General features: G+C 42.6%; 1 protein-coding gene across 4 annotated transcripts in view; it reads left to right on the top strand.

The window, feature by feature from the left end:
- The first annotated feature begins 19,038 nt into the window (after positions 1-19,038).
- Gtf2a1 (general transcription factor 2A subunit 1) overlaps positions 19,039-25,376 on the top strand; it is a 32,607-nt gene continuing 26,269 nt past the window's right edge. Inside the window, exons 1-2 of one of the 4 annotated variants that reach the window (NM_022208.2) lie at positions 19,039-19,511; positions 22,162-22,263. In NM_022208.2, coding sequence (NP_071544.1) covers positions 19,482-19,511; positions 22,162-22,263 — 132 coding nt within the window. In that variant the 5' untranslated portion in view covers positions 19,039-19,481. The other 3 variants (XM_006240410.4, XM_039112999.2, XM_039113000.2) reach the window with 3 other exon arrangements.

Genomic DNA, 25,376 nt, shown 5'->3' with positions numbered 1-25,376 from the left:
GCACCTTACGGATCCAGCCCTAAATCCAAGCGCAAAGTGCTTGGTCACTCACATAACATCAGTTTTGTACCAACAGAAGGATCTTTCCAGTCTGGTCATTATTTTTGGACGGATAATTGGATTAGCTTGTTGATTTTTCAACTACTCAGCGTCTTCTAGCTCTGTGAAAGCTAGCCAGAAGGGAGAGAGCTTCCTGGTCAGGTCTAGCTTGATTTCTCCATGTCCTGTGCCCAAAGTGCCAGTGCCTTCATGGTGGATATCACGTCCTGACAGTCAACCAAGCACAGTGGCAGTAGCCTGTATTGTTTCGAGCGACTCTGGGACCCTCTGAGCAACAGAGTTTGCCTATCTGTTTCTTGTACCGTGAGAGACACAGCTTCCCCCTGGAGAATGAAGTAGCAAGGTACCAGACTGGACTCTCACCAGATGCTGAACCTGCTGGTGCCTGGCTAGCTATCAGCACTGTAAGCCATACATTTCTGCTCTTTTTATTTATTTATTTATTTTTTCGGAGCTGGGGACCGAACCCAGGGCCTTGCGCTTGCTAGGCAAGCGCTCTACCACTGAGCTAAATCCCCAACTCCTCTGCTCTTTTTAAAACCGTTGTTCTATGTATAGGAGTGTTTTACCTGTATCTATGTATGTGTACCAAATGCATGCCTGGTGCCCACAGAAGTCAGAAGAAATCAGCATCAGATCCCCTGGAACTGGAATTACAGATGGTTGTGAGCCACGGTCTTAGATATCATTCTATTGCTATGAAGAGACGCCACGGGGAAGGCAACTCTTATAAAGAAAGCATTTAACTGGGAGGCTTGCTCACAGGTCCAAAAGGTTAGTACATTATCATCAGAGCATACAGGATGATGTTAGTGGGGAAGGCCTGCCCATGTCTGAGTTCCAGAGAAGTAGCTAAGCGCTTTGCATACTGATCCACAGGCAGCAAACAGAGACAGGCAGGCAGACACTAGGCCTGGTGAGGGCTTTTGAAATTTCAAAGCCTACCCCCAGCCACACACCTTCTCCAAGGCCCCACCTTCCCAAGCAGTTTTTCAACTGATGACTGAGCATGCAAATACATGAGCAAATATATTAGGGAAGGGGGTGTAATTCTCATTCTGACTACCACAACCATCAGGGGTGTTCTGGGAATCAAACCAGGGTCTGCCGTAAGAGCAACAAGTACTCTTAACCACGGAGCTATCTCTCCAACTCCACAAACATATATTCCTAAATGATCGAGCTGTCAAACAATACCACTAACGGACTAAAACAACGAGTTCAAACTCGAAGCATCCTATTATTAAAAAGAGATATAAATATTTGAAGACAATTGCTACCTGTGCGAGATTCATTAAGCCCAAACGCCCACCTACCTGCTCCAAGTCTTTTCCCCAGACAGCTGAAGACAGTGAGAGGCATGCAGAGAGGATGACTGTCACTTTTAACACAATGACCGCCTGCAGAGCGATCCTATCTAGACTGTGTCATTTCTCAGACCTCCAACCATCCCTTCCTATATACAATGGATCTTCAGATTATAGCTGATCTTTTGGGAAAAAAAGAAAAAGAAAACAAGAAAGCAGTACTTAGTCTCAACATCAACTCTGCTTTTCTCATTCTCCTTTTGTAGCAGGTAGACGATCCTAGCAACAGGCCCGAGGTGAGTAGCCCAGGTAAATCAATACCTCCTTTTATGCACGAGCCCATCTGTAGGCAACGGCACTGACAGGCTATGGCTATGGATTTTGGAGCACAATGAAAGCTTGCAACTTCAAGTGGAGGACTTAGATGGCAGACGGCTGTTACTTTTGGTCACTTTCAGGTCTTGGCACACGGACAGTCACCCAACTACCACTCAACCTTTTGGCAGACTGCCAGGCCCTCATTCCAGGAACAGCTTTCATGGAGCTGGTAGGAGCCAGAGTGGGTACAAAGGACACTGCCATCTAAGTATTTGGATCTGTGGCCAGTCGCTGACTGCAGTTTAAGCTGATCAGTTTTAGAACAGTCTTAGGCGCTCAGAGATTTCCCATGGACTCTTTGCCTCCACACCAAGGACAGCACAGTGAGGGTTACATTCGTTCGGTAGTGAAAGGCTGAAAGCTTTCCCTGTGAGATGAGGAATAGGGCAGAGCTGCCCACTTTCACCTTTCCTGCCCGTTATACTGCTGCGAGTTTTACTAGAAGCGACCAGGAAAGGAAAAGAAATAACAGACACCCCAATAGGGGAAACATTAGTAAAATGACCTCTTTCACAGATGAAGTGATCATGTGTATGCACATGTGTATTAAAGAGTCTATAAAGATTTGTCAAAATTTAAAAAAAAATCGAATTCAGCTCTGAAGAGATGACAGCTCAGGGGTTAAAAGTCTATACTCAGGCTGGAGAGATGGCTCAGTGGTTAAGAGCACTGACTGCTCTTCCAGAGTTCAACTCCCAGCAACCACATGGTGGCTTCCAACCATCTGTAATGAGATCTGATGCCCTCTTCTGGTGTGTCTGAAGACAGCTACAGTGTACTCATATAAATAAAATAAATAAATCAGTTCTCAGCACCCACAATGGGGGTGGGGAGGCAACTCATAGCCACTAGCTCCGAGGTATCAGGAACCTCTGACCTTGGCCAGCACCTGGAAACACATGGGCATAACCCCCACATGGACAACACACACACACACACACACACACATGATTAAAAATTAAAAATAAATCTTAAACAAAAATTACTAATGTCAACATCGAATCAACGCATAAAAACTAGTTAGAACTTCATCCTAATATTCAACAATCTGAAAAGGAAATTGACAAAGAAATTCTGTTTATAACAGCAACAAAATAATCAGATGCTAAGGAATTAATTTAGGCAAAGAGGTTAAAAGAATTGGCTGCTTTTCCAGGGGACAGAGGTTTGATTGATTCCCAGCACCCACATATAAACTCACAACCGTCTATGACTCCAGTTTCAGGGGAGTGGGAATCCCACACCCTCTTCCGGCCTCCACTGGCACCACGCATGAAAGTGATGAGTTGGCAAAACACATATACACATAAAATAAATATCTCAAAGTAGTTCACAATAAACCCAAAACCTACCTAAAACTCTTAGAAATAACTACAGAACAAAAACTTTGTAGTTAGATTTAGTGATGATTTCTTTTATATGTCCCCAAAGATACAAGCAACAAAAGAAAAATAAAATAGACAAATTGGTCTTAATGGAAAATAAACTTCAGTGTGGTAGAATATGATCTTAGGATACCTGGGAACACAAGTTCAATCCTAGCACCCTCCACCCACTACCCGCCCCCAGCAAGGTGTGTGGAGAAGACACTGGCCATTGGAGAATGAAACAGAGTAAAATGCCCACCCATATAATGGGAAACAAATTTGTAAGTCATGCATTTGACAGGGCTTTAAGACCCATAACACGGAGAGAACTCTTTTTTTTTTCTTTTTTTTTTTTTTTTTTTTTTTTTCGGAGCTGGGGACCGAACCCAGGGTCTTGCGCTTCCTAGGCAAGCGCTCTACCACTGGGCTAAATCCCCAACCCCTTTTTTTTTCTTTTTTTTTCTTTTTTTCGGAGCTGGGGACCGAACCCAGGGCCTTGCGCTCGCTAGGCAAGCGCTCTACCGCTGAGCTAAACCCAACCCCACCGAGAGAACTCTTAAATTTCAACAGAACAACTCAGTTCAGAAAGGAGCAAAGAGACTTTCCCAAAGATGTGGATGGGCAATTACAGATGGAAAATGGCTAACATAAGTAGACATTAGGGAGAGAAGGACTGAACATAAGGCGACATCACTTTATAGCCATTAGGTGCTTGAAAAAAAATCCAGAAAATATACATTGGTAGAGATGTAGAGAATTTGGAATGTGTGTGGAGTGTCAATGGCTATATAAAATAATACGATTACCATGGAGAACACTGTGGCATTTCCCCATAAAATTAAAAGTGTAATTACCATGTGATCCATCAATTAATACCACTTCTGGATCTCTACTCAGAATAATCGAAGACAGGGTTTCAAACTTCTGTCAATATGAAGGCAAACCAGTGTCCATTGCCAGATAAAATGAACAAGCAAAAGGTTGAAAATACCTATGATGGACAAGCCTAAACGGCTCATGACACGTGACAACATATAGGAAGCATCCGGGAAAGATTCGGGAAGAAATAAGCCAGATTCCGAAGACCAAGTATGGCAACAGCTCTTCTTATATAAGGGGATGAGTCAAAATCATAGAGACAGAAGGCAGAATCATGGTGGATAGGGACAAGAGGAGTGGGAATTCTTTATCAGGTGTAAGCTTTTCAGATTTGGAAAACACAAAGAGTTCCAGAGGTAGCTGTTGGTATTGACTGTACAGCAATATAAATGCATTTAACACGACTAAACTCTATGCTTAAGATGATAGGACAGTGTAGTTCACATTGCATACGCTTTACTATAATATAAAGAGAGAAATCATTTGATACCGTGTCCTCTACCCCAACCAAATACAACTCCATCTGAGGACTCTCACAGGCAAGCTTCTCCAGATCTTCTCCCTCTTCACTACCCTCTGAATTCACTGTAGTTTATCATTCATTTCTACGATCACAACAGATCTTCCGACAGGACAGATCTAAGGTCCGACTGTCAGTGCTTGACACATTTCACGCTTCTCTTCCTGACACAGTTCCCTTTCCTTGTGGTCTGACCACTTCCCCCAGCCCTCCTCCTGACTTCCTTCCTTTCCACTGGAAGGAGATTTTTTTCTCTTCTGGGGTTCATAATCTACAACTGAGAAAGCCTCTACTGTCCCCCCCCCCTTCCAGTCATCACCTGAACCTTTTGGCGGGAGTAAATATATTCTAAAGACTCTCCTCTGCCCTTCTCTTTGGCTGTTAGATTATTGAGAGACAATGGTCCTTCAGGAATTGGAATTTCTCCAGGACTCTCATGCAGGGAGAAAGAAAAGACCAGAGCCCTGGCTGATAGCAGCCTGAGGAGAAAGGGATGGCACACAGTTCCAACAACTGTCACATCCCTCATAGGAGAGACTGGAGCTGAAATAGTAATGAGTGGAATAGTACCACGTGCTGAATGGAAACCTCGCACCTTCCGTTATCTGCTTACCTGTTCAGCTGCTACCTTCCCTAACCCGAGAGGCCAAGTCAGGATCTGAGAGTTCAGTGCTGAAAAGAATTCCAGGGCTGGTTGATAGAGTGAAGCAGACTTAGAAACTGTATTAAAGATATTTTACTTTAGGCATGAACACTAGGGTTAAGAGAAAGAGATGTGCGCGCAGGAAAGTAAGGTACGCCCAAGTGGGCTATGCGCTTCCCTGGTGCGACTGGAGGGTGGGGTGGGGGGATGGGTTCCTCAAGAGAGAGGAAGCCATTAATTTCCTTAGCAGTAGCATGGTAGTTCTGAGGCTACCTCTAAAGGTCACTAAGAACTCTTCCCTCCCAGCTCTCTCTATCTCCTTGAACAAAATTATGATCTTACAAGGTAAAACTGAAAGCCACTAGGGTTGTACAAGGAGTTAGTACATGTCCTTTCCTTAGAAATAGGTTTTTCTGGCGAGATTCCTAGAAACTGCGGGTTTCTAGCTGGGAAGAGAAAAAGGGCCTTTAACCAGTGGTAATTGTGCTGGGGTTCTTGCTGCTTGCAAAGGCTTTAGGCAGATTCCAGACTGAGGGGATATCCTTTCCCTATTCAAGTCTCCCGAATTCCCCCTGGCTTTCAGTGCTACTTCAGTAATGGGAGTCGTAATTAGAATTTCTTCAGGAAATTCCACACTGCGGGCAAGGTTAGGCCTAAACCCGGTCTTCCAGGAAGACTGCCATAGTTCTGAGGACTTAGCACGCAGCCAAATCGATGCGCGCGCAGCATTTCCTGGCATTTGTTCCATCCTTGCTGTGAATTCTAACAGCGCCGCAAGGCAGAGAGAAGCTGAGAATATTACTTCCTCAGTTCTAGACAGAACTGTAAATAAATCTGGTTCCTTTCACCAAGCAGTTACCATTTTCCTGGCTTTCAGTAGACTGAGCAGTGTACCTGGAATTCTGAGTCCATCGTGGCTTAAATAGAATTTTCAAAACTTTCCCCACTTTCTAGGCCTTTCACCTAAGCGGGTGTGGAGAAGTTGGGGCTGGAGTTTTGAGACAAGGGCTTCTTTTATAACTCTGGCTGTTGAGGAATTTGTTAGGTAGTTCAGGCTGGCCTCCAACCAACAAGAATCTACTACCTGCGTCTGCTTCCCAGGTGCTGGGATTAAAGGCACGTGCCACGATATCCGCAAGAACATTTTATTCTGTTTTAAATTGTGTGCGTGTTTATGCCTGTCCATGGAGGGTAGAAGAGGGCAGAACTGTGGCATCCCTTCCCCCTGAGGGACCAGCCGAACGAAGGTATAGTATAGAGTGAGTTTATTCAGAGCATGGGGAGGGGAGTCAAGAGAGTAGTAGAATCAGAGAAAGGGGGACAGAGAGAGAGAGAGAGAGAGAGAGAGAGAGAGAGAGAGAGAGAGAGAGAGAGAGAGAGAGAGAGAGAGAGAGAGGAAGAAGAAGGAGGAGGAGGAAGAGGAGGAGGAGGAGGAGGAGGAGGAGGAGGAGGAGGAGGAGGAGGAGGAGGAGGAGGGGGAGAGGCTGGCCATGAGCATGTGGAGAGAGAGGGGGAAGGGAAGAAAGTCGGGGCTGGAAGACAAGAGCAAGAGAGAAGTGGGGGACAAGCAGCCCCTTTTACAGTGTCAGGCATACCTGGCTGTTGCCAGGTAACTATGTGACAGAGCTTAGACAGAATGCTACCAGTGAGTGTTAGAAATTGAACTCTGGGGGCTGGGGATTTAGCTCAGTGGTAGAGCGCTTACCTAGGAAGCGCAAGGCCCTGGGTTCGGTCCCCAGCTCCGAAAAAAAGAACCAAAAAAAAAAAAAAAAAAAAAAAAGAAATTGAACTCTGGTCCATTGGAAGAACAGCAAACACAGTTAACTGCTGAGCTCTCCCTTTAGTTCCACACCTGAAAATTTTTTGTTTCCCCAGGCATAAAGGCATATAAAATAGGTATATAGGGCTGGACATATAGCACAGGGGGTAGAGTGCTCCCTTAGCAAAGCTTCCGGGTTTGCATCTCAGCGTAACATAAACTGGCCTAGCAGCACACATCTAATATGAACAATCTGGAGGTGGAGGTAGGAGAACCAGAAGTTTATCCTCTCCTCAATTATACAGTGAAGCCAAGGGCAGCCTTGCTTGAGTACCAATGAAGGAACAGTGCACAGTGCAGATGCAAAATACACACTGTGTGTTCAGAACCAAGCCTGAGGCAAAAATCACATGCTGTAACACACTCGAGTGCTACTAGAGACAGACACCCAGAGTCCTAACAGAATTGATTTTTAATTAATTCTTGGTCATTATGCATTCTGCATCTTTTTATTTTTGGCCAAATATTTCATGATACCTCAAATATGTGTGTAACCTCAAACTGGTTCACAGCCCACAGTTTAAGATGCTGGGGTCTACAACAGAGACCGATGCTCAATAAATACTTGTCGAACGAAACAACAGACACAGTGCCTGAAATCCTAGCACTCTGAAGAGGCAGGGGCAAAAGGATCAAGGTTCAAAGTTACCTGTGGCTACACAGTGAGTTCAAAGCTAGCCTGGGTTCCAAGAGATCTGTCTCCAAAAATTTATAATTTGTTTTATTGAATGAATATAAAAATAATTTAATGATAAATTATATAGACATTATATGGACATAAGATATATTCAAAAGATTTATTTTAAAACAGGAATAAATACCAAGTTTAAAAAAGGATGTATTTCCAGGTATTTTTGAAGTTGGGGCAGCTTTAGTCTTTGTCTTGGATGAAAGAAAGACAAACACAAGATTAAAAATACTATGAACACATTCACCTTAATTTTCCTTTGACTATATGTGTCTAAGCAAAATATACAGCAATTATGCCAAATACCATCACTTTCTAAATGTTTAAAACTGAGAACAAAGGAGTTGGAGAGACAGAAGCGAGGGGAGGTGAAAGTCAGTGGAGGAGAAAGGAAAGAGAGTTAGGAAGAAGAGATTTAGGCCTGACTGTCTTTGGCAGAAATTAGAGAGAATTTAGAAGCAACTATGTGCGGAATTCTACACTTGGAAAATGAAGCCATTGTTATCAACACATTTCACCATGGAGACTAGAAACAGGAAATGTCTCCAGACATTGTGCTTTCAGGGCACCGTGGTGTTTTTTTCTGGGTTGAGGCATATTTTGCCATCCTGTGGCCATGTGACAGTACTGAACGGCCTTTACTTCACAATATACCTGAAGTCTGGGGGAGAAACCCATCATTTTCATCTAACATTTGTTGAGGAAGAGCAGAAATACATTTTACACTTGAAAACTGAGCCAATGATAGAACGGATCTAGTTTTAAACAAGCTGATTCATTCCAGAAAAAGTGATCTTTTTCAACTGATAGAGAAACAACGAGATCAGTTACTCAGATGATTTAGCTCAAAAAAGCTGGTGGAAAATATACAAAGAGTGAGATCAATGTTTAATTTCAAACGTGCAATTGTATTCTGACTCTCATTTTACAAGTGGAAAAATGCATGTGCTTGGAAGATAGATATGTGTGTCTCATTGATAGACTGGGTTACAACCATGCCCTAATTTCCCAGAGTTTGTTCTACTTAAACCCTCAATAAGATCTAGGCAGAAACATTGGAGAATTCATCCTTTGTAGTCTATGTTGTCAATTGTCAGCAACGTTTACTGAAAATCTACCATGTGCCAAGGGCTACCAAGGGGTTTTGTGAGTTCAAGGACAGCCTGGTCTACATAATGAATTCCAGCCTAACCCAGGCTACATAGTAAGTGAGATTCCCATCTCAAAAACCAACCAACCAACCAACCAACCAAACAAACAAAACCTTTGTTAAATTAAAAGGTAGCTTTAATTCTCAAGCAACTTTCTAAAGTAATATCACTGAATGCCATTTTATACCTGAAGTACTTTTCCCACAGGGAGGACAATGCTTGAACCCATTTGACTCTAGAGCACAGGCTCCTGGGAACTTGCAAGAGCGGGATCTTTTCCAATGTACACTTTCTCTTCTAATTACTGAACAGCCACATTAACACAATTTATTTCTGTTTCCATAGTGGGAGGTACACCATTGACCCATTAAGAAAAATAAAAAGGAATTCTCTTAATTTTCTACCACTAAAAAAATGAACATGCTTCATTTTTCTTGTTTTATGGAAGCATTAGCAATTTAGAGTTAGAAAGCAGTATTTTCCATCAGAGAGAATCTCACTAGAGTATGACTACCTTTCGCCAAATTCAGTAATTGAGAAATTGCTTTTCAAACCAGGAGAGTAAGATTTTTGACTGATATAAAAGCAGAGGAAATCAGTTATTCAAATGATTTAACAAAGGTTTTTTTGTTTGTTTGTTTGTTTGGTTGGTTGGTTGGTTGGTTTTTGAGATGGGAATCTCACTTACTATGTAGCCTGGGTTAGCCTGGAATTCATTATGTGGACCAGCTGTCCTTGAACTCACAGAGATCCAGGTGCCAGAGATTAAAGACATACATCATTATGCTCTCAATAACAGATATTTTGGGATGAGTAGGACAACTATATTTAATTGGGGTCACTGTTTTAAGCCTCAATTTTCTTTACTACGTAAGTTTCTCTTTTTCCAAATTTATATAATTTGTAAAATTAATCTGTAATTAATTAAAAATGACAGTTTTGGAAGAATAAGATGTTCCAATGCAAACACCTTACTTGAGTGCTCCTGTTTTAATTTTTTTTTTAATAGAGTCTTCCCCCCCCTCACCCGGAGCTGGGGACCGAACCCAGGGCCTTGCGCTTGCTAGGCAAGTGCTCTACCACTGAGCTAAATCCCCAACCCTCACTTGAGTGTTCCTGAACAGTTCCATATGTTAAAACAGGTGTAAAAAGCCTTGAACTTGTACCTCTAATGTTTCACCAATGACGTTATCGCTTAAGATGGGATCAGTTTCCTACCTACAATACAGGAATAGACCGTTTTTCTAACTCATTGGACTATTTGTATTACCTTTCTGCTGCTCTAACAGAATACCTGGAAAAAACAACTTGAAAAAAAGTATCTATTGTGGCTGGCATACGTGTTTCACAGGTTGCAGTCCACAGTGGCACGTGCCCCTTACTTTAGGCCTCAGATGAAACCGAACATCATGGTGGTGGTAACTTAGGGTTTGGAGGCTGCTTCCCTGGTAATATACAGATGAAACGATTAGAGGCCAGAGTTAGGACAATAGACCCTTTGAAGGCAGGGACCTACCTCTGCTAACGAGTCTGTCCAGCAATGGTCTCCACAGTGAATTAGCCCATTGATATTAATGATCACACCAAGTATTCATTTCTGTGCAGCATACCAGCTGGAAACAAGTACTCAAACCATTAAACCCTCAGGGAGCAACCTCCTATTGATCCGAGATACTGTGATAGGTCCAAAAGAGATAAATATGTGATTGAAGTTTTTAAAAACGTGGTTGGAGAGATGCTCAGTATCTAGGAGCAAATGCTCTTAGAGAGGACCCAGGTTCAATTCCCAGCACCCACATAATGGTTTACAAACACCCACAACTCAAGTTTTCAGGGGATCCCAGTGCCTTCTTCCAACCTTCGCCAACACCAAGCATAACACGTGATGGACATACACGCAATCAGACAAAACTCACACATACAATAAAAAAAATATATTCTTAAAAGAAGAAAAAGATTCCTTAAAAAAAAGTTTTGTTTAAAATGCTAAGCATAGCTGTATACATTCCCACTGTATTGTCAATTTGACAGAGTATACAAGGTCATAAAATATTCATTCTTACTTGTAAGGTCCTTTGTGATGTTAAACTGCCAAAACAACCTTGCACATTAGGTCTCGGTTTTCAAGAAAACATTTGAATGGCACCCTTCGGTTTTTGTTGAGGTTTGTTTGTTTGTTTGTTTGATTTTGTGTGTGTGTGTGTGTTTTTGTTTTGTTTTGCCTCCCCCACCTTTCCTGCTATAGGAGGACAGTCTTAATATTTATGCAGATATATTACTTTCTTTTATTTTTTAAGTGTAATTTAATTTAATTTTAATCAATGTTTTACTGTGTAGTCCTGGCTGTCTTGGAACTCACTATATAGACCAAGCGGGTGACGAATTTGAAAAGATCCTGTCACTGCCTCCTATGTGGTCTGGCGATGGGATGCTTTCTTTTAGACCGGATCTACGATAATAACCCTTCTGCCTTTGTTTTTAAACTCTTCATCACCTTTATTTAGAACTGTAACTTTCACAGGAAAGCAAATTTCGGAGAACAGTCACCTACACGTGCTGGCTAATCACTTGGCTGGATTCGGAGTCACCTTGGAAATATACCCTGGAGGTGTTCCCAGCTAGGTTTAATTGGGGGACATACTCCCTGATAGTGTGGGTGACACTACCTGTGGATGAGATCTACACTGAATAAAAGTTAAAAAGGAGGAGGCCACATTCATTTCTGTGCTACGGTGGCCACAGTGGGACAGATTGCCTCACGCTCCTTCTACCAAGCATTTTCCACAGTAACAGGTTGTGACCCTCAAACTGTAGCCAAAATAAAAAAAAAAAAAAAAAAAAGCCCTTTGTCTTAGTCAATGTTTTATTGCTGTGAAGAGACACTATGACCTCGCAACTCTTACAAAGGAAAGCATTCTGTTGGATCTTGCTTCCAGTTTCAGAGGTTTAGTCTGTTGTCAGAATGGCGGGGAGCAGGCTGGCATGTAGTTCTACATCAGGATCTCCAGTCGGGAAGCAGGAAGAGACAGCCACTGGGCCTGACTTGGGCGTTTAAAAATCTCAAAGCCCACCCCAATGACACACTCCTTCCAACAAGGCACAGTCTTCATCCTTTCAAATAGAGCCACACCCTAAGCATTTAAACCTCTGAACCTAATGTGGGTCATTCTTATTCAAACCACCATGCCCTTCTTTCCTTAAGCTACTTTTCTCGAGTGTTTTTTACCAACGAGAAAAGCAACTAATACATCCTATTTCCAACTTTAGTGCAGCCTGACCATTCCTAATGTAAAAATCTGAAGGCTCTCTGGGCTCCCATGGTAAATGTCTATAATCCTAACACATAAGTCTGACATAGGAGGATTCTGAATTTTATACCAGTTTGGGCATGCTATAAGACTAAGTTTTATAACACCAAGGCCATGTGCATATATTAATTAATTAATTAACTAGTTATTATTAATTAATTAATTAAAATGGAAATGATCCAAATTAAAAGTCTTTTGAGTGTTGAAATGATGGCGCTGGGAGAAATTTCTATGCCTGAATTTACCTGAAGGACCACCCTCAAAGTGTAGGCACGCTAGAAATACTGTATGAAATTACCTTCAGGCTGTGTGAACAGGTATATATGAAACATAAGTGAATTTTGTGTTTAGACTTGGGTCCTATCCTTTAGAAGGTTCATTCTATAAATCAAGAAAAATCCAAAACACTTCTGGCCTAAAGCATCTTGGATAACGGATACCCAAGCTATAATAATTAGTAATTTTTCTAAGATCTAGTCTGTATATTATACATTTCACTTCATTACTATGATGTACTTTATTAAAAAATTGAATATTAGAATGGTGGTGCACACCTTTAAACTCAGCATTCAGGAATCAGAGGCAGGCAGCAGATCTCTGAGTTCGAGAACAGCCTGGTCTACAGAGAGTGTTTCAGGACAGCCAGGGCTACACAGAGAACCTTTCTTGAAAAACAAAAACAAACAAAATAAAACCAAAGTTGAGTATGTAACCTGGGCATGGGAATGCTTGTGCGGGGCCTCAATATTTGGAAGGCAGAGGCAGAATAGTCAAACATTCTAAATTAGCTCTGGCTAAGTAGTGAAAAGAAAAGGTTTGAAATAGTGTACTGAAACCCAGCAGATCCTGAATTTACTTAACAATGCTCAAGAATGGTCAAGCTTGTTTCATTTATACTTAACCTCGGTGCTGCCTTTGTATTATTTTCAAAACAAATTCAGAGCTCACACCAATTCATTCTCAAATATTTTAGTATGATTCTGGCTGTATCATTCTACCTTCTACTCCTCCTCTTCTGTTTGCTCTCTTTCAGATTTGTATTTATTTTTATTTATATGTAGGGGTGTGTCTTAGAGTTTTCCTGCTATGAACTGACACCATGACCAAGGCAACTCTTTTTTTTTTTTTTTTTTTTTTGTTCTTTTTTTCCGGAGCTGGGGACCGAACCCAGGGCCTTGCGCTTCCTAGGCAAGCTCTCTACCACTGAGCTAAATCCCCCACCCCTCAAGGCAACTCTTATAAGCACCACATTTAATTGGGGCTGGCTTACAGGTTTAGAGGTTCAGTCTATTATCATCAAGGTGGGAGCATGGCAGCGTCCAGGCAGGTGTGGTATAGGCAGAGCTGAGAGCTCTGCATCTTTATCTGAAGGCTGCTAGTGGAAGATTCACTTCCAGGCAGCTTTGACTAGGGCATTATTGTCCATGCCCACACAGGCACACCTACTCAAACAAGGCCACACCACATAATAAGTGCCACTCCCTTGTCCAAGCATATGCAAACCATCACAGTGTGTGTGTGTGTGTGTGTGTGTGTGTGTGTGTGTGTGTGTGTGTGACTATGGGGGGATTGTGGGGGTGTGGGGGGCAGAGTGCATGTTGTTTAATGTGCTCCCGGGAGCTGAAGTTACTGGTAGTTGTGAGCTCTCCAACATGGGTTCAGGGATCTAAACTTGGGTCCTCTGGAAGCTGCTCTTAACTGCTCAGCCATTGCTCCAGCCCTGTCGTGTGTCTCTTTTAAGGACACACTTTTTATTAGATTGAGGTCCTACCTAGTTAACGTGACAATTCAACCCAAGTGGTGCTCTTATCAAAACAGAAATTGGGACACAAAGACAGACAGGATGGTTTGTAGAAACAGAGGCATTGGCAAGGCAGCTCACATCTCCAGTGTCAGCACTCACAAGGCAGAGGCAGGAGGATTTCCATGAGTTCAAACACAGTCTGGGCTACATAGTGAGTACAAACAATATAGAAACTAGGGAACACTAAGGAAATCATGGCTTTTGATGCTGGGAATAAGCGAGGAAGAGATTTCATTTGCAGACACACGTGGAGAATAGGCTGTCCTCATTATTGAGACTGAGAAATCCAGTGACCAGCCACCTACACACTAAAGACCTGGGAAATTCCAATCTCGGGAGCCAGTGGTATAAGACCAGGTCTAAATCTGTAGGATGGAGAACTAAAGTAAGAGGCAGAAACTTGCCTAGCAAGTGCAAGGCCCTGGGTTCGGTCCCCAGCTCCGAAAAAAAAGAAAAGGAAAAAAAAAAAAAAGGCAGAAACTTAAGGGCATCCAGCACGTTCTAAGTTCCCAGTTCTATCTCCAAACCCCAACACCAGAACTGCTGAAATTCTAAGAAGACAGATGCTTCAGCTGGAAAGCACAGAAGTGAATTCACCTCCGTTCTTTCTTTTTGTTCCCCTCTGGCCATCGATAGATAGGATACGAATCCGCATTCATGATTGTAACCTTCAGTATTTTGTTTACTTATGTAGATGCTAATCGCTACTGAAAATACTTATATTAGTGACTTTCAAATATTTGGGACTAAAATACCCGAGGGAACAATTTAAAGTTGAGGGAAGATTTATTTTAATTCATAGTTTTAGACTCTCACGGGAGGGAGGGTAAAGCAGAACAGACTGGCTCACGTCACAGTGGGACAGCAGAGGAAGCAGGATTATACAAAGGGCCTAGGCCAAGAACCAACCCTTAAGGGAATGGCTCTAGTGACCTATTTCCTAAGTAGGCCCCATTTCCTACTTTTCATCAGCCCCCAATAATACAATGCCATCATATTATTACTTTATTAAGAGAATAATCTGTTTATTAGACCAGAGTCTCAAGAATCTAATCACTTAGTAAAACTCCATCCACTGGCAGCCAAACAACCAATGCATATGCAAACCACAATACACCTTTACAGGCATACTCATAAATAATATTTTATTACGTACGGACACTCATCAGCACAGGACAAATTAACACAAGACAGTTAATCATTGCAGGATTCTATCCAGTGTCTGTGACTACATGGACCTGCTTAAGTAGTTTAAATGCTAGCTTCCAGAGTCAAGGAAAAATACTTGCTTAAACCACTTAAAGGGGTACTTTGTTAAAATAGTATTTAAATTCTTCCCCTTGGTTATGTGTAGGAAAAGATATTCCTCATTTGGTTTGGATGAGTAATACTTGAGGTTTTGTTGTTTTGTTTTTGTTTTTGTTGAGACAAGGTTTCATGTAACTCAGGCTGGATATGAATTTATGGCCAATGTTGAGCTTTTGATACTCTTGCTACTGCCTCAGTGGTTGAGTTACAGGCTGGTAGCACTGTGACCAGTTTTAGGCAGCGCTGGGGACAGAACCCTGAGCTTCGTGTGTACTATATAATCTACTGAGTAATGTACATGCTGTGTCCCTAAAGAAATATTTTTCTTGTAGCGTTTATGGAGTTGTTGTAAGGTACCCACCAGAGAAGACTATTCATACCAGGGTTTAAGCCAATAGTCTTCAGCTGGCAAGTAGTGGGTGTTTAGGATTCCAGTGTAGCCCCGAGCCTTTTCTCAGGGTGTGCTTTTAAGCTCAAAAACCGTATCTTGGTTTGTCATACTTCAGTTAACAAGAACAGTTAGCTAAAAATGGAACTACAGAAGCTAAAAAACAAGGTTAGTACTGTAGAGACTTTTTCTATGGACGTTGACGGATTAGGTCTTTGTTTTGGCTGGTGGTGCTGTTATGTGTTGAGTTTTATGGTCTCGATGGTACTTTCATCATGGAGTCAGTTGTGCTAAGATCTGGGGGCCTGTTACAGCCTCAGTACTATCTCCAAGCAACTTTGATTGCTCTTAGTGAGAAATAGTTCAAGATCATAACCCAGAAATTAAGTGTTACTTCAAGTTACTGGATTGGTCAGTTTTGAGGCTCTTCTAGGTATTTTATAAAATAAAAAATTCAGGTTTTGTTCGTGTTTTAAGGAAGGCTTTTCCTGCTTGTGGCTTAGAATTCGAAAACAGAAACGTCTCAAAAGCAACGGACCTGAAATAACACACACAACCTAGGTACTACGTGTACTTGTTGCTGCTAGGTTCACTTCAGTCAGCTCATCGTGATTCTTAAGACACAAAACTGGAGAATTTTGTTTCTACTCTATTTTCTTAAATATGGATCTCTTCTCTCCCATGTTGACAAGAGTTGAGCATTTCAATCTGTAGACTAGGTAAGGATCATTTTAACCATTTGGGCATCATCATGGAGGTGTTGGTCTCCAGAATATACAGGGCTTTTTTGTTGCTCTTCCTTTTGAGACAGGATCTCTCTACGTACTTTTGGCCATCCTGGAACTCACAGAGATCCTCTTGCCTCTGCCGGAGATCAAAGGTGTGCCTACCATCCCTGGCTTATACAGATATTTTTATCTGCCTATATAAAAGATTTTGAAGTTAGAGAAAGATACTCATTACAAAAAAAAAGGCACTATTATGTGTCTACATACATTAAAACTATAAACTCAAAATTGGAAATCCAGTATGTTTCATACAAAGAGCTATTAAAATTATAAGTCATTCAAGCTTTAGAAGGAAGGAGGGTCGGTTAAAAATAATGTAAGTATGATGCAGTTTTGTTTGTTTTCTGGACAACCTTGTCTTGGAAGCTAAACATTAAGTTTTTCAGAATTTTGATACAAGAGCAGAAAATATCTGAAGCTGGTTTGTGACTGAAGGGGTACTACAGCTAATTGAAGAAGTAGGAACAATGCACTGTAACGGAGTCCATGGTGGTTTCTTAGAGGCGGGTGGGCACTGGACAGGGGAACAGTATGTGTGAGGCATTGCTGCAATCTAGACATTAAAGATATGGAAAGAGCCTCCAGTAGTCTGATTGGATTATTTTTCCAGTTGTGTATATATGTGTATATCCCGGCACTCGTGTGTTCAAGTTCTTCATGAGCTGGGCCGTGCTGCTTGAGTCTCCTGAAGTGATGTTCTCAGGAAGAGCAGCAATCACTTCTAACTGCTGAGCCATCTCTTAAGCTCCTCAAGGAATTCTTTTAAAAAAATCCAATTAACAACACCCATTTCACAAGTCGGACCTAACAACAAAGATCCAATCAATCCCCTCTGAAGATTAATTCTGTAGAGAGGAAAGTTTATAGATTCTTCTGAGTTCTGTCTTCAGTGGTCTTTAACTGATGGCAGAAACACCTGATCCTCGTTTCTCACGACAATTGTAAGCTAAGTATTAAAAAAAAAAGTTAAAAATGTAGACTGGATCACAATTTCAAATACTTATGCCCTGTGAGTTATTTTCTAGTGCTCCAGACCAGACACACCTGTGCAGGGTGTATTTAGTGGTTCAGAGGTAGTGTGGCACAAGCCTTTATTCCCAGCACCAGAGGGCAGAGGGAGGCAGATCTCTGTGAGTTCAAGGCCAGCTAGGTCTACAGGGTTTCTATGCAGTCCTGAAATTTACAGAACCCGACTCAAAGAAACAAAAAAGAGAAAATTAAAAAAAGAAGTTAAAGAAGAGAATGAAGCTAATGTTGAAGAAATCCTAGAGGCAAGTGAGGTGGCGTGCACTGTGAAAGCAGAGGTGGGCAGATCTCGGAGTTACAGGAAAGCAAGGGATACACAGAGAAATCCTGTGCTAAAAACAAAACAAAAAAACCTCTCAAGAATGGTATTATGCCCAGCTTCTCAGCATGCACGGCCCCTGTCTTCTCTGATCCCTTCCCTGAGGTGATAGCAGTCTGTAATCTTTCCTTGCCCTACTGGTCTTTGATATTCCATTATTACTTGGCTTCATTGGCACAGAATGACGTTGTTTGGTTGCCTTTTGAATATAAAATTCCCACGTCCACATTACACTTTATTTGTCCCCAAATTCCTAGGACCAGGAAAAGTGGCAGTGTTAAATTCTGCCAACCGAACAGGAGTCTGTTTCCTGAAATATTGATACAAAGGCGGGATTTGCTTGGACGTCACAGGTCAAATTCCCAATGAATTGCATTCTAAGACACCGACGAACTCTGCCTGATCTCTTGTGACAGGCCTGGCAAGTTGGTGAGTCATGGGCCTAAGTTTCAGATATGGTTAGTCACTGTGTGCAATCACAGCACTTTGGTAACATTAAAAAACAAAAGCAGTAATTAGTGTATCCCAATCTGGTAGTTGTATCCAAGTTTTTTTCTTCTCCACCCTAAGAAGTCATTTAAAGGTTCTGTGAGTTGGTAGAGGCTGATTCTTCGGGGGTATTTTAGCCAAACCACCTTGTAGTCTAAATCTGTAGAGACAAACAGCTGAGAACACAGGCTTTCCTAATTCTGTAAGGTACATACAGCGAGCACAAAGCTTTCCTCTCCTCTCCTCTCCTTTAGACTTATACACAACTTCACGAGGTCTATCCTTTGCAAAAGGCGCGAACTTCCTCCTCGCCCGACCTAAGCTCTACGAATCAAAAGATGACTCCGCATTTAAAACTGTCCCAAGCCCCAGCGCGCGGGAGCCGGAAGCCGCGCCACGTGACGCGCCGTCCGTACGCAGCCATCCTCCGGAGAGCCCGTAGCCTCCACCGCTACTCCACTTCTCCGCTCCACCCGATGCCCTGCTAGGTAGCCACGAACTCTGGGTTCCCTAAATAAACCAGCCTCGTCCAGTGACGCCTCCTGGCCAACCCGCCAACGCGCCGGGACCACCGCCGCGAAACGCTTCCGCTAGGGCTCCCCCGCCCCCGACCACGTGATCACGCGAGACTTGGAAAAGGCGGCGGCGCGCCTTCTTTTACTCCAGCTCCGCGGCCCCGCCCACCCAGGGCCTGGCGACGCCCCGGCGCGCGTGCGCACGCGGTTCTCGCGGTGTCTCGCGCTCGGCCCCGCCCCCCGCTGCCCCCGCCCTTTCCGCCCCTCCCTCCCTCCGCCCTGTCTCTCGGCGGCAGCGACGGCGGCGGCTCGCGCAGCTTGTTGGCTCGCTATATAAAGGGGAGAAGCAGGCGGACCGGACGGCTGGAGCTGCAGCCGGTGGCGGCAGCGGTGGCGCGGGGAGCGGTGACCGGTGTTGGTTTCCCTCCTCGGCGCCGAGTGGGGGAGCGGGTGACGCCCCCTAACCCCCTAAGGGGTCGTGGCTTATTTTTTTTTCCCTTTTTTTTCCTTTAGGCGATTCTCGAGGTTTTTAGCTGCGGGAGGAGTGCCCCCCTCCTCCTGGTCTCCCGCCTCTTACTCCTTCTGGATCGGTTTTGTTGAGAAATTTTTGCCCCACTCTTGCGGGTGACTTGGGTCACCCTCCGGGTCTCAGTTTTTTTTTCTTTTTCTTTTTCTTTTTTTTTTTTTAATATCTCGTTCTCTCTTGTTTGTGTTGTGTGTGGAAATGGCGAACTCGGCAAACACAAACACCGTGGTAAGGACGTGGTGCGGTGGCCGGCGGGGGCTGCGAAAGGTTCCGGCGGCAGGCAACGGCCGGGGCGGGCGGGGGCGGGCCCGGGCGAGGCGGCGCTCCCGACCCGGTCCCCTCCGCCCTCCACCACCGCTGCCCGCCGCGGGCCTGGCCGGGCGGGGGGGCGCCGCGGGCTGGCGGGCGGAGGGCGGCGAGGCCGGGAGCGCCGCGGGGCGGGCCACGCAGGCCGTTGGGCCCTGGCTGCCGACCCCGGGGCGCAGGCAGGAGGGTGGCGGCCCCACGCGGGACCCGGACCCGGCCAGCCTCCCGAGCGTCCGCGGGTCGAGCCCCGCGTTTGGGGAGCCTCTTGGACGTCGCCAAGGCCGGGCGTGCCTTCGGGGGCTCTCTGGAGGTGGTGCTTTGGGAAGCCTCCGCTGGGGCCGATTTTACTAATCCTCCGAAAGGAAAAAAAAAAAAAGAGACAAAAAAGATGAAGGTTGGAAAGCACTTATCTCGGTTCCTCCCCAGTGGATAAAATGGCGAAGGGGAAGCAAAACCCCCGCGGTATCCTCGACTAGCAAAAGCACCAGAACAAACAAAGCCTACAGTGAGTGGCCCAAGAGTCCCCCGCTTTCGCCTTGATATTTGCCTACTTCCCGCTGCTCCCTTTTTTGGTTACTTGCGATCACGTAGGTTTGCAAAAAGCAGTCACATAAAAATAACCTTTTAAAAAGAGTCACCAACGCAATGTGATCACTAGGCCACCCCAACTCTTGATCCTTTTTTTTTTATTGTTACAATAAAACACATTTTTTTGTTTTGTTTTTTTGTTTGTTTTCTTGGGTTTTTTGCCCGGTCCCAAACGCCGCAGAACAGCCTGCGGCCGCCCGACACTGTACCGTTGGCGACTCGGGTCGATCCATCATGGCTGCGGCCGCTTACCCTGCTTTTCAGTGCCTGCGCCTTGTGGTCCTCCTCCCTTTGGCTGCCCTGTTTATATAGAGCCATTGCCGCTCTCTAATATAGACTCTGCCAGGATGGGAAGGTGCTTTTCAGGCCTACGTCACCGCCTCTCCATTTAAACACCAGATCCGGCTTTAAATAGTGAGAGCTGCAGAGCGCGGGGCTGGGAGGTGCGTGCTCCCGAGGCGAGAGGCGCCGGCGTGCGGAGTTCAGTTTATTTCTACGCTCCCTTCACGCCGAAATTTCGCTCCGGAGCCAGGAGGCTGTTGTCACGGACCCGAGTGTGTTTTTGCTGTGGCAGCTAGAGTGTACTGCCTTTGTTTGTAGTGGGAAGTAGGCCAGAATTGCAGCCTCGTTTTGTTCTTTTTTCCTTCCCTTTATACAGTTTAATTTTAAATCGTTTTAGATCAGATAGGATGATTTTCTTTTTCTTGGAAGAGATACTGTCAACATTCTCGGCTTTAAAAAAAATGGCGTTGTACGTTAAATGTTTCCCCAAAGAGGACTTGAGTTTGGTAGTGTTTTCTTAATACTCAAGGCATGAAGCTTTTCGCGGTGACTGAAGCTTCTGTGCTCACAATCCATTGATGTGTATGTAGAGTTAAGTGAAGAAAGAGGTACAGCCTAAACTGAATTTTAAGAATTAAAGATTAAGTAATGGTTTTAATTTTACCAGAAGCTAACATGGTCAAACCCACCCAGGTTACCAAATATTGTGCCAAAAAATTAGCAACCTCTAAAAGGAACCTTCCAATAATGCTACATGCAGTCTCCAATTTGCCAGTTTCAAAGTTTGGAAAATGTGTTTTAAAAGGACAGATTTATTAAATGACCTTGTATTCAATAAAGACAAAAGCCACTTCGAGTGAAGTTTAGCATTTTCCTTTTTCCTTCAGTAATAGTGCTTCTGAATTGGTTAAGTTATTGGCTAGTTGCTGAATGATTGAATAGTAGCAAGAGAACGAAATTTTGTGTCTCAGTGTTGGAATTTCTTTTATGGTGACTGATTTAAAAAATATTGAAACTTCTGGTCTGCTGGAAATTTATCCTACCAATTTAAAATTACATGACCAATGTAGAGTTTGGTGATATAGCTTGAAGGTACAGACCAGGACAGGGAAAAAACTGAGGTCATTTTTGTATGATCACATTTGGATAAGACTGCTGGGTATGACCAGAAGATGACTAGTGAACAAAGAGTTCCCCAAATATAAGAACTGGAAAGGCTGTGAGATGGGACGAGGGTTAAATCAAACATGGATAGTAGGAACCAGGCGTAACCATAAACTTATTAATTATGATGTTAGAAATTTTAGTCACAATCAAGGAAATTAGAACTGGAATTTGTGTATCCTGTCTGCATAAAGAACTTTGTTTTATGAACTACATTGCCCGGCCTTACACTTTTATAAAATATGTCACTGTAAAATTTAATTTAGTAAGGACAAAATATGTGTTTTGTTTTGTTTCGAAGACAGGTTCTCTGTGTAGAGGTCAGGCTGCCCTGGAACTCTGATATCCTCTTGTCTCTGCCTCAAGAGTGCTAAGCCTGACTTAGGATTGCAGTATCTTTAAAGTCGCAATTTAAAATAGATTTAGATAATTGACCCAGTGACTTGTATTTAAGGATTAGATATTTTATTAAGGATTTCTCAAAGCCTGTTAAAATTTTGAAATCAGTCTTTTATTGAATCTTATTTTTCCTTTAAAGCCTAAATTGTATAGATCTGTGATTGAAGATGTTATTAATGATGTCCGAGACATTTTTCTGGATGATGGAGTGGATGAACAGGTCCTGATGGAACTAAAAACTGTGAGTTTGTCTCTTTTTAAAAGAATATTTTAGTATTAATAACTTTTCTATGAAGATGTCGAATGATGAATGTTTGACTTTAAGGAGAGACAGTATATAGTGTAGTGAAAGGTATTGGCTTAAACTTCAGCTCTGCCGTCTCTACGTCCTCTACTTGGGTAGCTAGGTACCTTGTATTCAGCTTCCTTCCCTGTGAGATTGGAGGTGGTAGTGCAGACTCCTGGGTGGTGGTTCTCAGGATGAAGTGCAGTAAGCATAGAGAATGCCTGCCTATCACAATGGCTTATAATAGCTTTTCTTGTTCACATGTGATTTTTATGGTTGTTTTACTTGACATGTCAGTAATAGTATTTACTTTTTTTGTATTTTTATTGTATTTGTATTTTAAAATTTGTTTATGTTGAAGGAGGGATTGAACAAATGCTCAATAAAAAAGTGTAGGTACTAGAGTAAAATCCTTGGTGTAGACTAAATGCTCCTTTTATTGTGTATTATACACTGAGAACTAGTTTTTCCTCTTAGGTTTATTATGCAGACATACTTAAAGATTTTTTTTTTTAAATGGCATTTGTGTGGGCACTGAAGAGATAGCTCAGTGCTTGAGAGCTCTGGCTGATTGTCCAGAGGAACTGGGATTGATTCACAGCACCCACATGGTGGCTCACAATAGACTATAAGTACAGTCCCAGGAGGTGCCCTCTTTTGGCCTCCATGGGCATTAATCAGCACACAAATGGTGCACAGACATTCATGTGGGCAAAGCACACATACACATGGCAGCATGTGTGTTTTCTGGTGGTAGAATGAGGTGAAAGTGTGGAGTATTTTTGTACTAGTTAGACTAAGTACCCAATTTGAAAATTTCATAGTTTATTATTCTTTCATTTAAAAGTTGCATCTTGTATGGTTGGGAAAATGACTCAACGAGTAAGAGTGCTTGTTCTGAAGTTAAGAGGACCTGAGTTCACATCTCCTGCACCACATAAAAAAAGGCAGGTATGAGACCCACATGTGCCTGTCACCCCAGTGTCTGGGGGATTGAGACTGTGGATCCCAGGCGTTATTGACCAGCCTCTAAGCAAGGGCGGAGAGAGATAGAGGAAGTCATTTTAATATCCTTCTGAAGGTTCCACATGTACACATACAAAAATTGTCCACTGAGAAAAGTCAGTACCTCAGTTCAGCAGCCTAAGTGCACAGCACTTACCATGCCTTTCTGTTAGATTCTGTTCCTGTGCAGCAGCGCTGCGTTAGGTGTATATTTACTGTGCGGAGACTGTTCTAAAAATGTGTGCTCTGCTGTTTAGTCAAATGTGTAAACATTCGGAAGGTTTCATAACTTATAATGATTGTCGGAAGATCATTCAAAGAACAAGATATATTAATAGATTTTACTCTTAGTAATGAAAAGTTCATTGGTATGCAGATTGAGATTATATATTGTTGAACTTTAATATTTTAAAATATCTTTTGCTTTCTCAGTTGTGTAACTATATGAGAATTTTTTCTTTCTACCCTTCGATCAAAACAACATTGAAATGGAGAGGCAGATGGGAAATCCAGCTTCTTTATGCCATTTTTATCAGCTTTTTTTCCCAGTTAATTCTGGAAAAGTTGGCATCATTTATACAAACCCAGGCTTTTCATTTTAAAATTTTAACACTAAAAGTATCCCAATTTTTTTGAAGTGCTCAGTCATTTTTGGAAAGAGATAGAGGAACAGAAGCTGATTTTCTAAAGTTGTCCTTTGACTTGTGCTTTGGCATGTGCACAACCCCCACCTCAAAAAACTTGAAATAATAAATTAAAAAGAGAGAAATGGACCTGAGGTCAGAAGCAGTAACTGTTGGTTTAGAAAGCGGGAGCAGCTTCTTTAGAGCTGTGCTCAAGTCATCACAGCCAATACGTCCTTAGGGCATAGCTGTGGTCTTTTCCTTTCAGATGTGGAAGCTAGAATTTAGCACTCATTTAAAATGAAGTCTGAGCTTTATTGTGGTGATGAAATATGTCTTAATATGTTTAAGCACCTGTGGACAACTTCTAGAATATTGCCAATGTAAGAAAGGGAAAAAAATGTTAAGTTTTAGTGAAATGAGTAGTACTTACCTGGAGGGAAATAAGTTATTTTTTAATACTCAAGGATACAAGTGTTAGAATTCCTCTTATGAAATAGGAGTTGGAAGATCGTGGAACAGCATAGAGTATTTATAGTACATTAAGAATAAGGAAATAAACTATTCCCTACAGGGAGAGAAATGGAGTGCCTAAAGATAAAGGTGTAGAATGCCTCCTTTGGGATTTGGAACAGCATAGATGTCTAAATTATACGAAGATTAAATAGACAAGCTTACCTTCGTCCTTGTGCACTGGGGAATGTTTTACATTTTGCTGGACTCCGTAATTGTCTTCTCTGTAACATTATGTAAAGAATAAAGTTTTTTTAGAGATATAGAAATGGTATGGGTCAATCTGGGATCTTTATTTTCTCTTGCTTTGTCGGTTGACAGTTTGGAGAATTCTGTCTTTTGACTGGTCCCTATAGCTGTTCAAAGACATTAAATTGTCTTGGAAAAATCAAGTGTCTTCACTTGTGTGTTTCTGACATTTGAAAGTAACTCGTTCAGCATTTAATCTTCAGTTTCTACCATAATACTTGGCCTATGTAGCTGGCACTCAGTTAAATATTTAGCTGAACTGCTTAATTTCGGATGTGGCTTCTGAATCTTACTAATGCTATTTTTGTTATTGTTAAGTGGGGCACACACTTGGGTTGTAATAAGAGTTAAAGCTGTTAGACCAGAATGAACTTAATTCTCTGCACTAAATTTCAGGACCTCATTAGAATTTTCAGAATGTGCCCTAGATTTAACAGGTAGACCCTAGCCTTGCCCAGGACTGTCTGCAGTGACCGAAGTGTGTGTCTGTCATCTGCGCAGCCACATGTGGCTGTGCAGCATCTGGGATGTGATTGGAAGAACTGAGGAATACATTTTTGTTAATTTTATTTAATTTAAATTTAAATCACTACATGTGGTTAGTGATTATTACCACATTGAGCTATTCAGATTTTCTTGCTCACAAGGTTAGCATCCATTGTGTGTTTTATGATTTAT

This window comes from Rattus norvegicus, chromosome 6 (assembly GCF_036323735.1).
Source record: "Rattus norvegicus strain BN/NHsdMcwi chromosome 6, GRCr8, whole genome shotgun sequence".
Classification (NCBI taxonomy): Eukaryota; Metazoa; Chordata; class Mammalia; order Rodentia; family Muridae; genus Rattus; species Rattus norvegicus.
The sequence above is the reverse complement of the archived record's forward strand: the minus strand, read 5'-3'. Positions and strand labels throughout refer to the sequence as shown.